Source organism: Plectrocnemia conspersa, unplaced genomic scaffold (assembly GCF_051122295.1).
Source record: "Plectrocnemia conspersa isolate PC_06_02 unplaced genomic scaffold, ASM5112229v1 ptg000013l, whole genome shotgun sequence".
Lineage (NCBI taxonomy): Eukaryota > Metazoa > Arthropoda > Insecta > Trichoptera > Polycentropodidae > Plectrocnemia > Plectrocnemia conspersa.
The window spans coordinates 7,750,001-7,763,635 of NW_028277177.1; the positions used below are offsets into that span (position 1 = coordinate 7,750,001).

The window sequence follows — 13,635 nt, forward strand, 5'->3', positions numbered from 1 at the left end:
TTTACAAACTAAAATACACATTTGGACTTTTTAATTATTTAATAAAAAGTCCCGGCAGTTCTGGAACATTTTTCCAAAAATGCCCGGCATCCAAAGGGTTAAATTCAATTATAATATAATATCATCAAACGATCAAAAATATTTTATTAATATTTATAAAAAAGTAAACAAAAATAAGAACATATTTAATCTATGCGTTTTTATGTAAACAATGTTTAATATGAGATCTTTTTCGCTCTTCAACAGTGGAGGGGTTTGGATCCTTGAACCCCCTCCCCTTTCGCTACGCCACAAATTATAGCTAAGACCTTGTAAGCTAAACAGTGGATAATTTACATGAAAATTCCATAAAAAAATTATTTAACTTTTGTGCAACAGATATGGTACATAAGAGTTGAATTGGTAAAACTGCAATAAAATTTGGATGACCTTATTTTATGATGACAGCTTACTAGCAATAAAAATAATAATTGAATATTTAAAAAAATGTAATACATATTATTTACTTAGAAGGATATTGTCATGCATTTTAATCTAATTGGGAATTGAATTGATTGACTACTGTAACAATACTGTGCCGGATCTGATGTCATTGAAGAATGAATCGGATATATTTTTAATGAGCTGTAGGATATTTGCTTCAGGGAAAAATAATATTTTTTCTATATATTATATATATTTTATTATATAATATATCGATATTTAGATAATAATCCCAAGAGCCTTTCAACAATTTTTTTTATTTTAAATTGTGAGATATTTGAAAATAATAATAAAAGTGATTTTTAATCTATATGTATATATTTTATTTATAATATAAAAATAATATATTGCTGATTTTTTGCAGCAACCTAATCTTTAGGTCATAAACCAGTAGGTTCTGGTACTCACTATTAATAAATTTGATTAAATTTAATAGTGTGTCGTCATACGCAAATATTCATAATTATTATATTATTTCCTCACAAAAAGATACTGTCATAATAATAAAAATTCTTATCGTTTAATTTTATAAAAATAAATTACATTTCAGTTGAATGTTGTTTTTTTCTGTGAAATGATAATGAAATAAAAAAGATATGGTTTTTCTGCTTTATAATAAATTTAATAATATCGATAAATATTTTTTTCACATTTGTTTTTAAATTATAGAAATGCAGAACTGCAAAAAGAATATGACGACCACACTGCGACGTCGGCTATGCTGGAAAAAGAATTGGAGACGACCCTCGATCAAAAGGAGAAACATATCCGCGAGCTGCGTCAACAAAATCAAAAATTAGAGAGGGAAATAGATTTTCACAAGGTATAACGTTAAAAATTTTCACTATACGTTCCCAAAACTATTATGTATTCAAATATTAATTTTAATATTAGAAAAAATCTGAGAGGCTACAACAAGAAAATAGTCAATTCGAAAACGAAGTCAAAGTATTAAAAAACGAAAAAGAAAGACATTTCACTTATATTAGGGAATTGGAGCAGAAGAATGATGATTTAGAAAGAGGACAAAGGTACAATTAATAGAAAATTATTTTTAGTACGTAATTTTTAATTTGCATCTTATTATTTTAGAGTTGTCTCTGAATCAGTGGCTGGTATAGAAACTTTACTCTATCAAGCTTACGAGAGGAATGCGGTGTTGGAGAGCGAAGTCGACGAAATGGAAAATTTGCGGATTAAACTTCAACGTGTTACAGACGAAGCAAGGGGTAATGTCGATTCATATAAATATTGATAATATACATTGATGGTTTATTTGATGTTATTTTTTTCGCAGATCTGAAACAAGAACTGTATGTGAAAGATAAACTGCCAAACGGAAACACGCCATCTTCGCCAGCTCAGAAAGCAGATGTTAATATAAACAAAAAGCTATTTATCGGCCTTGACTCAAATAGATTGACAGAAACAGAGACTCAGACCAATCTGAGCGGAACGCCAGTGAAATGTAATTGATTATAATATAATATGATCACGTGTGTGTAATTCATTTTTTTATTCTAATAACTTATCAGATGGTGATATTACGTTAAACGGAAACACAATGGCGCCGTCGTCGAGGATATCTGCTCTGAATATAGTAGGCGATTTACTGCGGAAAGTCGGGGTAAGCTTACTGCCACTCGTGCTCTCACTTTTCATTTTAATTTACATACTTTAAATTTGCCAAGAATAATTTGAGCGTTTGGAATATTCATCAAGGTTATAAATGGCAAATTGTGCAATATGAATGTTTGGATTAAAATAATGTTAATGTCTTTTTGGTCTTCAATGGTTTATGTTGATTTTATTTGTAAATATATGATTATAAATTCAAACGCTTCAAATTTTGATTCTGGCATGTTTATCGGTGATTGTAGTTGATAAATTATACTCTTGATTTGGTTTCTAGTTTATTTTATATTTATGGGGTTGAAATCACTTTTCATGCCTTTTGATTGTATATACAATATTTAGATTTACATAAACTTTATAATAATGTTTATAAATCGATTTTTATTTTTCTTGGTGCTAGATATTCTAAGTTGCGTATAAGTATTTTCATACTTGAGTATTTTTTGCTGCAAGCTCGTCTTCGAATATTATTTAGTAATTTTATAGTATCTCAATATCTTATCTCCAAAGTATAGAAGATTCTATCAAATTTGGTAAGCAATCATATATCACTGACATCAAGATTTTTAATTCTGGGAAATCGAGTATTTAATATTTTCTACTGTTAATGTTTACTATAATTATGAATAAAATGTGAGCTGATTTTTATTCATCACAATAATTTCAAGTACAATATACAGTAGCGTGCAAAATAACGAATCATCCTTGAAATCATATGCCATATGTTATATTTGTTAAACTCTTCAAGTATTATACATTAAAATTAAAATCCATTAAAAACAATGAAATTAATATAAAAAATAAAACGTCAAATTTTGTCAATAAAGAAAAATCTTTGCAATCCATTATTTAACCCTTTCACTGCGGCTGATATTTTTGCGCGCCATTTCGAAATTTATTAATATGTGGGAGGCACCTATTCATGCCATGTTTTTAAAAATATGGGTCAATAAATTCAAGTCATTTACAGCCTTAAATTATACTAAATAACCATATTATTAGGCTCAAATGCTTATAGTACCTTTAGGTGCCCAATGAGTACTGACGATTTTCTTGATGACTTATATAGAACCCGTCCGCGGTGAAAGTATTAATTCTAAAACAATATAGGAAAAAAATTAAACTATCATAGTTGAGTTTTGCAATTGATTTTTTCCTTAATTATGGCCCATATATATTCAATCAGTTAAATTAAGGAGTATTCCAGTAACAGTCCAAGAATTTTTTTTCTGAAATATTTTAATAAATTATTACTTTTGGCTCTCTGGATTTCGCACAGTTGCCCAGAGACATTTTTCTCTGTATCTTTCGCCACCGTAACAATGAACTTAGTGCAAACCTATTTGCCCCGTATAAATTTATTATACTCTTTATCAGAGGGCGCCATTCTTCTTCAATCGTGTCAATTGGCCCATTACATGTATTCGGTCAATAACAGGTTTTTTGGCATGTATAGCATACCCTAAGCCACCTTGCAAATTCTCACTGGTAATTCGATATTCACTAAGGATAATTATTTTTACCCATAACCCGATTTTTTGCACCCATTTCGACTTTTTTTTAGTTAAGTTAATGAACAGATAATTGGTTATGATCGACAGATTGTTAAAATTCGTCTTTTCTATTGACAAATACACAATAATATATAATTTTTTACACAAAGTAAATTGTAGATGATTTGGCATTATAATTTTTATAAATGTTTTTACCTTGAAAGCTAATGGTTAATTCGCTAGGTAAACACTAAAAAATGCAGACATTCCATCGAGTGATTACAGATGTATATATTTAAATTCTTACGATTTCAAGAAGTGATTTTTTGCTACTGTATGGATTGAATTGTAGGCAATTTCTACTATTAGTTTAATTAGACATAATTCGTAATTGAAAATTTTCTATAGTATTCATATATAATATATATACTTGTACAATACTACTACAAATTTGATGTCAGAAAAAGCTTTCCTAAAAATACTTATGATATAATCTGTTTCTCTCTCGTTTTTTGTTTATTTAAGAAAGGTTTTTCATATATATTTATTAAAGGATCATTAAAAAATAATTTATGTAATTGGAATTTAATTGAAGCAGTCTTATGTAGGAGTGATTTTAAATGGAATTTAAGGAATATAAAATAAATGTAAAATGTCTTTCAATTTAATGATGTATTAATAATAATTGTTGTTATTTTAATGTGCTGGTAGTTGTGGTTTTATGAAATACAAAACTATGTATAAAGCTAGATGGTGCTTAAAAATGTTAAAATCTTATCAAGAGTACTAGATTTAAGTATTGTTAAACTATAAGATAGCTTTATGTAACAATATATTTACCTATTGCACTGGCTGTTATTTATTGTCACTTCTATAATTTATAAAAAGTATAATATGGGAGAAATTAGGTGTTATGGTCTCAATATGGAATTGAATATTAATTGTTATAGATCTCTTTTTCCCTTTAAATGATTTTATAATCGATTCCAAAATAACTTTTGGCATAAAATTAATTGTCAATCAATCAATATAGGATTATGTTATATTTCATTGAATGCTAGTTACTGCATGGTTTGATTTAATTATTTTTTATTTTTAAGCATTGTTATTTTTTTCTGTAGTGTAGTTTTGCATGTGTTTTGTGTTGCTTGCAGCTAGAGAGATTTCTATGCCCCGAATGCGGTAAAGTTAGATGTGTGTGTGTAAAGAACAATCAACAAGCTGAGAAAAACGGGCCTAGTCATGACTCGCTAGCAAATAATAGTCCAAATAGAATGCCGCCCTCTAGTCAACCGTTGTTTGTCTCTCCACTGAGCATTCACGCAGTGCCTCACAATTCCAATAGCGACGCCGAGTCTAAAACGTTACCCGCTAAACTAACGTGTGCCAATGATCCGAACGAAGAGGTCGAATTGAGAAACAAGCGTTTATCGGGCGGCGTGTTTGACAAAAAGCCGGCAGCCCTCACGCAAAGAGATCGGTGTCTATCGCTGTTCTCCAGAGGGTCTTCCATTAGAAGGACGACAGGCCCTCCGAAACCACCGCCGCGATCGCCCACAAAAGCCAGACGGCTGTCGTGAAATAGTGACTAAAACGGACTTTTTTTTATCAACTAATCGTTTGACTAATATGATTTTTATAACAATTTAAATGTGATTTTATTTATTTATCTTTCTATTGAACTTATTAATTATTTTTTTAAATAAAATCATATCAGATAGAACCTTATTGTTCTAAGGCGATTTCGTTTTATCCCGTTTTGTTTTTTTTTAGACTTAAATGAATTTTACATTCCACTTTATCGAATGGTATGAGATAAATTAATGTAAATATTAATTAAACAACATCAATTTTACACTATCTGTGTGAGATAGTAAACGTTCTTCTTTGTTGAATTTTATAAATTTGACCTTAAAAGTAATGATATGAGGAAAATCATCAGACGTGCTTGATGCTTGTTAATATTTAAAAGAAATGATAATTAAGAGTGATTTTATTGTGAAAGAAAAGCATTAATCATAGTCAAATAATTTTAATTAAATAAAAATGAAAAAAACTTACTTTTATTAGTAAATAATAAAATAGTAAAGGCATTTTCTTATTATTTAACACTCAAGTGCCAATTATGATTTTTTTTGTAGTGTAATTGAATCACATAGCTAATTATTTATCAATTTTTTTAATTGAGATTATTACATAAGTAACATGTATAGAAAATTATGTAAAACAAGATTATTATTCGCATTATTTTAACTTACAGATTAAACTGTATTTTTATACTAATTAACATAAAAATTTAAATAATCTTGTTATGATATGAAAATATTAGTATTTTACCGATATGATTTTGAATTGTAATATTAAATGTGTTATTTATTTTGTTATATATCTAAATTAAACAAATTCGGCAGATATTTTTCTTTTATTTTATCATATTTTTATGTATATATATATATATATTTATTTTTATAACCACGTAGTGAATGAATCTCTTCACTTCAATAAAACATTTGGATGTGCTTATATAAGGTATATAAAAATTTATGATTAATGTGTCGCTTTTCAGCTTCTAACTAACATCTATCATAATTAACAACGGCATTAACCCACTGCTTTATATTCGTTTTGTTGTATTGAAAAAAATGTTTATAATTGTACTTCTGAACATTTTTTTAACGGCTTTGATTGTTAATTTCTTAACTTGTTTGTTTTAGGGATTGGAATCTAAGTTAGCGTCATGTAGAGCCCCCATTCACAATCGTGAATCCTCTCACGTACCATCAGACTATAATAAAGATCCTTACAGGTAACATCGCTCTCATTTACCATTTAACATGTCTCTCGAATGCATTTTTATTTTAATAAAAGTAATAACAATAATATGGTGTTGTGTTTAATGTCGATTGTGTATGCACATTCATGTTGTGAATTTCAGAATGCATAGGCTCAGCAGTCGCGGCCCTTCTTCTCCGAGCGTAACCTCAAATTGCATCAACTAAATTGCGCAGAACGACACAGATAATCAAACGTTTTTTGTGTATCGATTCGTTTCTATGTACGTAAAAAACACATCACTTAGCGCGTGTCCATGACAGTGTGTGAATCGCACTAATCAAAAATGCAACACCAGCAATATCACAAAACGTTACACGTTTGCTACCTTTGCCTTATATTTACTTATATACTAGCGTTTACTTTCATGTAAAATATATATTCGTTATGTATTTTGTTTTTTATATACTATATATACAAAAATGTACTATGATTTTGGATAGATTGTAAATATCGTAAATATATATATAAATTTAATGTGATCAAAAATTAAAAACAATGTATTTAATATACATATATTTAGATTATATAACTGAAAATTACTAAAGGCTTGTTGCACGAAAAAATCCTATATAAATTGATAATCTCGACATGTGCAATGTAAGTGAATAAGTATTATGATGCCCTTTATGGTAAGTATAACAAAGATATTTGAAGATATATATATATATATATATATATATATATATATATATATATATATATATATATATATATATATACAATTACATAGAACTAAAGCAAAATTTGTAGTAATTTTGCGATTTTATATGTTTAGACAGATTGAAAACAGTAATGAAGGTCAAAATTAAATTGTTAGTCTCGAGAATTTGTTATACTATACTAAGATATCGGACACTATATGCAAGTGAAATACAAAATGTTGAAGAAAGTACAAGTTCTATGAACAAAGAAAAGTATTCATTCGGAATTAAATGAATGTTTTTGCAATATTATTCTAAAAGTTATAGCATCGGTTACGATACGTTTATAATACATATAAGAAGATAAACTTTTGTGTTCTAGGCACTTATGAGTACTTGCCGATTTATCTTGATTCGAGCTGAAGCTACTCACATTATAATTTATTGTTTAAGTGTCAGTGTGTTTTTGAATATTTCCTTCGATCTCAATCCACTGTTGTTTTTATTTTAGGTTTTTTAAAAAAACTTTACTTTTACTCCAATTATTCTTCATTTAAAATGTTCTCTATAATAATAAGCAGATTAAGTTAATAAATTTCTTTTATTTTTTCGTATAACTGATTATTAAATATTTTTAAATACCTTATACAACAACACAACTGCCGCCATTTGTTATGTATTCTGGCGTCACTACATCAGTTTATAATAAATTTTACAATAAACCAGTTTTCAAACACAGTATGTTAATTTTATTTTAATAATAAGTAAATATGATGTTTAGAATCAATATCAGACTAGTCACTTTTAAAATTTACGCTAATAATATAAATTCCAGTCCGAACCGCTGGGGAGATTTAATAATTGAATTAGATTATAGATAATTAACAATTGATAACAGATATTAAATATACACTGTTAACACATTGGGCTCATGCCTGTTGATTTAAAATATCGATCACGGTGCATTATTGGTCATTAAATATTTCTTAATAATGAAATTGTATTAAAAAATGATCTTTCAATTTTAAACATGTATTCTAAAAACACATCTACATATTTCTAATAAGAAACTAATTTACTAAACTCGTTTTGACAAAACAATCGAGATAACAACCGGAGGTGTCATGCAAACACTCCGATTAGTTGTTCTAATATGTTTTATATTACTTTTCTTAGGAAACATCTGCATTTGAAGTAATGCGCAACTTTAAAATGTTTATTTTTGAATTGAAAAAGATTTAAAAATACTAGTCTTATTACTTTTCTCTACGTTTCTGTATGTGTATAGTAAAGAAGCCATAAAAATGGGCTTGTCTAATAAAATAATGGAATGGATAAACACTAGTCTTATAGATGTCCATTCGCTCTACGTTTCTACATTACCATAAAAACGTACATATCTGATATTGATTCGAGGCGTCTCAATTAAAATCTTTTACCCCTCAATACGTTCGATAAAAGTTCGCTTCCGTTGATCTTTTCAGGTACTGGTATTGGATCGGGAATATAAATCTTGATGAGATTCATAAGCGATGGTGCTCTCAGTCGCACAGACATCACTGTCGGCTTAGTTTCATTGTCAAAGTTCGAAAGCAGTGAAACTTGAATGTCGTTAGTGATTTTCGGCGATTTTATAAGCCATAATCCCAGCGAGTATAAAGGAAGTGATCGAACAATGAACTGAGTCCATACCAACAGTCTGCTTAACATCAATTGCATTAGTCTGAACTGAAAATGAAATAATCGATTAACTTGAATTCTTAATATGAGCCTAATTGATTGTACTTACTATGGTGAAAGCGGCATAGTACAAGAAGGTTGTCGGTAGAAGGAAAAGTAGAATTGTGAATCCCAATGTTCCAATGAACAATTGATTATGGGTATAGTGACAAGAGTCCACTATAGCTCGCAGCGGATTGTGCTTTCTTCCGATAAATAAGCGGCTCAATGATATTAAAACTCTCAACTGTATATTATACAACCTAAAAGCAAAATAATATATATTTATTATAAAGAGGACATTTTTAAATTGCAATTTTACGATAATAGCACGAAAATATTTTCTGATAACTGAGAACCTTGACTATATTAAATTTTAATTACATGAATATTTAAACCCCTAGGCAATAACATGCTAAGTGACATTTTCATCGAAAATTAGTTATAATATACACCATTTATGGATTATGTTTCATGTGCTCTTTGGCTGACTGCTTATAGCTGACTTGGATTAGTATAGTTATTAAACATTACATTAATTTGCGGGTATATATATATGAAGGTGAATCAAATCAAAACATTAATGTGTAATAAAAATTCAAAACGTCACTATTGTCCTGTAAATTGGCAGCAGTGTTACATATAGTTTGAAGATTGGCACTACGAACAGGCATGCGACACGAAGGCAGAGCAGTAGCTTAAAATGGAGGACACACTTGCAACATGCACCAGTGGAGCAGGCTGTCATTTGTTATTTGAATAGTGAAGAGGTGAGACCCGCTGCAATTTGACTACAAATGAAAGCTTACTCCAGTTCTTAGTTCTGTAGCAGTCTTCTTGGCCAGGTCAGACAAACTAAATTTATTGCAGTAGTCAATGATATTGTGAGAGTTATATTGATGCCTCCCTGGTAGTTTTGCAGTGCTTTGAAGCAGAATGTAATGACAAACAAAGAATGGTGCCATTTTTTACCAAAATATCTGTGAGAAAGATTATGCTGACTCTTTCAAGATAAACATATGGCACGTATGAAGCACTACAAGCCTAGGGGAATACTGTTACCAGTACGATGTATGCAGATCTCATCAAGAATTATCTTCAACCTGTAATCTAATCAAAACAACGTGGATTTTTGAATAGTTTTTCATTTGACTCGCCCTCATATACAAATGTCAGTGAATAATATTTTAAAATAATTATTATAGTTTACCTTGCAGCATAAATGTATATGCAATAAAAGTGCACACTCGCCAAGGATAACAAATCAGCTAATACCGCAGCTTGGAAAGTAATACCTAACATGCCTAGGTATTGTATGATTTCAATTAGTATTTCCAAAACATCTCTGAATATTTCTATAAATAATTTTAAAAAATATATAGTTATGAATTAGTATTGTTATAATTTTTTTATCATTACCTAAGAATATCGACCACAAGTTTATATGGTAGAAGAAAAACTTTCCGAGCATGTTATTGAACGCATGATTTGGCTTCAGACCTGCCGGTGAACCCATGAGCCATTTTAAAAGCTTCTTTAAATTTGGTATTGTAATCTAAGAAATAAAATAAAAATATATAGTAACAAAACACTATATTCTATAAATAATAAATGTTACACTTACATCTAATATCTCGAACAGTTTATTAACAAAAGGAGGATACCATTGATTGTTCCAATTTAATATGATCAAACCGCATGCAAAGTCAAATAACAATGCCAGAATCAGATTACCGACTTTCACTGTTACCTAAAATTAAATATAAATCAATTTTCCATTAAATATTATATAATTAATATTCAAAAAAATAATTTAAAACCTTCTTCTTTTTGAATATAGATAACGTGCCCCAGTACACAAATTTCAACATGTGTAAAATATTAAAAAACAAATTAGAAAATGTTGATAAATAAGTTATGATCCATAAAATAAAATTAAACAATTTATTATTGCAAAAATTATGAAAAATATCAGGTACATCGCTGATTTGACACTCGTGTCTATCGTTTGATATAAAATTCTTCAAAACGTGAAATTGGTTCAGGTCGCAAAGACTACTCCCATGATTGCATTTTACTCTTTCTTGTAAGAAAAGATCTTCCGATTTCAAAAATTCATCATAGTCGTAAAATATGATAGCGCAATTTTGTATATCTTCATCGATGTCAAAATCTTCGTTGCCAATTTTAATGCAAGACGTAATGATCTTATTGTTGTGCTTTTTTAGCGCCAAATAGTTTTTGTGCAACGTTGTGTCATAACATGGGGAATGATTTGTGTGGATTTCTCCGTACAAGACGTTCTCTTCTTGAAAACAGGAATGATTATAACAGGCGGATGTGATATTTTCGTTTCCTTTGAAACGGCATTTTTCACTTATGTAAAATCTGTATGTATTTTCCGCCGCCTCGACGCAATATCCTTCGATCTTTTGATCATTTTTAAAATTGATGGAGGTAGGAATGAATATATTCAAGTTAATGCGATTCATTACAATTGACTTGTTTACATGGTTATGTCGCCGCACTTAGACAGCTTTGGCCATAACACATACTTTTTTCGTCCATAAAAAGATTGCATGTAATCTGCATAAAATATTTTGAGAAATGATGTTCGGAAAATTAAGTAACTTAAAGAGCAATAATCTACCTCGTTTTGAGTTAGATATCAACGAGTTTTCTTAAAAGTCCGATACTATACTGTTTCTCAATAGTTTATTAAACCAGAGATTCCAAAATAAGGTTCTACGAATCTAACATAGAATCCATAAAATGCGATATAACGAACAAATACATGACATACAGAGATACACTAAGGCCGGTTTCACACGTGCCGGATGGATTTGTCCGGCACCGGGCCGGCGGCGAGTAGTGGGGGTAGTGTTGTATGGGCAGCGTCGGGCTGGCGCCGGATGGATTTGTCCGGCACATATGAAATGGTAAGTACTAGCCTATACAAAACCAACCCTACTACACGGCGCCGGCCCGGTGCCGGTTGAATCCATCCGGCACGTGTGAAACCGGCCTCAAACTCCACCCAAACAGAATGGCAACTACTTAACTGTAAATATGCCGAAACAAGACGACTTAAACGATTTAGATCATTTGACGTACTTGACAGACATGACAAATATACATGTAAAATAGTAAATTATTATAACTAAATAAATTAATATTATATACAACAAATTAATATTTGTATTAATAAATATGGAGAGACATCCAATAGGATGCTTTCTCTACATGGCAATATCATATTGAAAAATATTTATTGTTCACGTATAAACAGATTGTAAATAAATAAATATATAAAAAAAATAATTTATCATATAAAATCTCACTTTTTTTAGTTGAGCAGCGAATAATTAAGCAATACTATTTTTAAAAAAATATTATAAGATTATTTATTATTAAATAATGTAAATTGCGCATCCAATAGTACTACAGTTAGTGGTAATTATATACAAAGACATGCGTTATCCTACGCGTTCAAGTATTTTTAAAAAAATACTATCAATTGCAGATGAACTCACGACACGGTGCAAATTTAATGTAGTTCCTGAAAAAATACCTCATAAACAATTTCAATTAAAATGTTTATCTAGATATTTCAGTTAATTATTTTATAATATTAATAAATATATAATATAAATAATGTTTTATTGAATTACAAAGTTGTTTACATGGTTTACAAAATACGGGGCGCGCGCACGAAGGCGCGCGTTTGAATCGCCTGAAGACTGCTAGTCGAGAGAGAAACCGTTATGCCAGTGTTACCTAAGTGCCACCAAGTTTTAGCCATAACAAATCTAAGCTCTCACAAAATAATGTATGAGTATTTCACTTAATATGAGTATTATAAACGAAAATTTAATTACATAATCTATGGTTTGGGAACGCGATAGTGGTAAAGGAAAACGAAATACCACGTACTGCTTGTTTAAATATTTATTTATTTACGTTACATTGATACCTATATATGATGGACACTTTATTTTTAAACTTTCTTCAAAATAACAATTTATGGAAAAAAACTAAATATTCGTGAATCTTGATGTTTTCTTTAAGAAATATGCTAAACATTCCAAAACTTTACCAGTACAGTTTTTGTATTGTAATTTAATGGCAAAAATATCGTTACGTTAAATAGAGTAGTGAATACAACTTTGGAAACTCTCATACAACTATACATCACTGACATTGTTAATGTACGAGAGGCTATTAAATAATAACGACAATTTTCTATTTTAGCAAAAGGTATTTATTTAAAGTAGTCCCGATCATATTTTATTCACTAACTCTACCGTTTTTTCAAAACCGCATAACATTTGTGGAATGCACCATTTGGTAGTCTTCAGCTCTCTTGACGATTTTGTTGTCTTTTCAATGTCTTCTATATCTGTGGGAACAAAAACAAGTAAAAAAGGTGCAAAATCTAATAAATGTTTGCATATAATTCTATCAGTGTTTTACATATTGCTTTAGGTAAAATGCATGTAACTAATATACTCCTTATTGTTCGATTATACTGTTATAAGCAAAGAAAACATTGATATTCGATCGAACTTGGCGTGGTTTTTGCGGTCTTGTATTTTTGGAGCGCTGGTATTGAAACGACTGAACATTTACATGTCATAACAATAAACATATGATTAGCCACGCGTTGGAGCAATTCTGGGCCGTTCGACATAGTAACTTCTTCAGAAGTTTCACATAATGATCTAGCGATTAGCAAAAATTACGGTAAATGTACTATACGTATATTTATGGCCGTCAGTAGCACGACTTGCGTTTTAATTTAAAAAAGGCTGGTTGATGTTGTTCGTGAC

The 13,635-nt window shown here is 29.7% G+C and overlaps 2 protein-coding genes and 1 long non-coding RNA gene across 5 annotated transcripts in view; 1 reads left to right on the forward strand and 2 right to left on the reverse strand.

Annotated features, from left to right (window-relative positions):
• Positions 1-6,939, forward strand: part of LOC148227185 (nuclear distribution protein nudE-like 1-B) — a 9,506-nt gene extending 2,567 nt beyond the window's left edge. Inside the window, exons 2-8 of one of the 2 annotated variants that reach the window (XM_088202859.1) lie at positions 1,153-1,306; positions 1,378-1,514; positions 1,576-1,712; positions 1,781-1,951; positions 2,019-2,110; positions 6,326-6,417; positions 6,547-6,939. In XM_088202859.1, coding sequence (XP_088058985.1) covers positions 1,153-1,306; positions 1,378-1,514; positions 1,576-1,712; positions 1,781-1,951; positions 2,019-2,110; positions 6,326-6,417; positions 6,547-6,610 — 847 coding nt within the window. In that variant the 3' untranslated portion in view covers positions 6,611-6,939. Of the gene's footprint in view, positions 1-1,152; positions 1,307-1,377; positions 1,515-1,575; positions 1,713-1,780; positions 1,952-2,018; positions 2,111-4,765; positions 6,024-6,325; positions 6,418-6,546 lie in introns of those variants that run through there. The other variant, XM_088202858.1, reaches the window with a different exon arrangement.
• Positions 6,940-7,669: 730 nt separating this feature from the next.
• On the reverse strand, positions 7,670-11,340 carry PIG-Q (phosphatidylinositol glycan anchor biosynthesis class Q). Of its 2 annotated transcripts, XR_015812101.1 has the most exons (7): positions 10,627-11,340; positions 10,431-10,556; positions 10,226-10,361; positions 10,017-10,161; positions 9,779-9,916; positions 8,877-9,069; positions 7,670-8,815 (listed from the first exon to the last, which is right to left on the reverse strand). XR_015812101.1 is itself a non-coding variant. In XM_088202857.1 (6 exons), exons 1-6 carry the CDS (start codon positions 11,296-11,298, stop codon positions 8,513-8,515), a joined length of 1,575 nt encoding a protein of 524 aa, XP_088058983.1. In that variant the 5' UTR covers positions 11,299-11,340; the 3' UTR covers positions 7,670-8,512. The 2 variants fall into 2 exon arrangements, 1 of the variants encoding a protein (XP_088058983.1); XM_088202857.1 differs by lacking the exon at positions 9,779-9,916.
• A 1,399-nt stretch (positions 11,341-12,739) lies between these two features.
• Positions 12,740-13,630, reverse strand: LOC148227187 (uncharacterized). The gene is made up of 2 exons (XR_015812102.1): positions 13,280-13,630; positions 12,740-13,205 (listed from the first exon to the last, which is right to left on the reverse strand). It is a non-coding gene; the product is annotated as an uncharacterized LOC148227187 (long non-coding RNA).
• Positions 13,631-13,635: the final 5 nt, after the last annotated feature.

Excerpts from the sequence above, each read along its gene's own strand:
- PIG-Q (XM_088202857.1), bottom strand. The coding sequence starts at position 11,298 with ATGAATCGCATTAACTTGAATATATTCATTCCTACCTCCATCAATTTT. Across the intron at positions 10,557-10,626 it reads CTATATTCAAAAAGAAGAAG|GTAACAGTGAAAGTCGGTAA; the intron begins GTTTTAAATTAT and ends ATTTAATTTTAG. Across the intron at positions 10,162-10,225 it reads CTTGTGGTCGATATTCTTAG|AAATATTCAGAGATGTTTTG; the intron begins GTAATGATAAAA and ends AATTATTTATAG.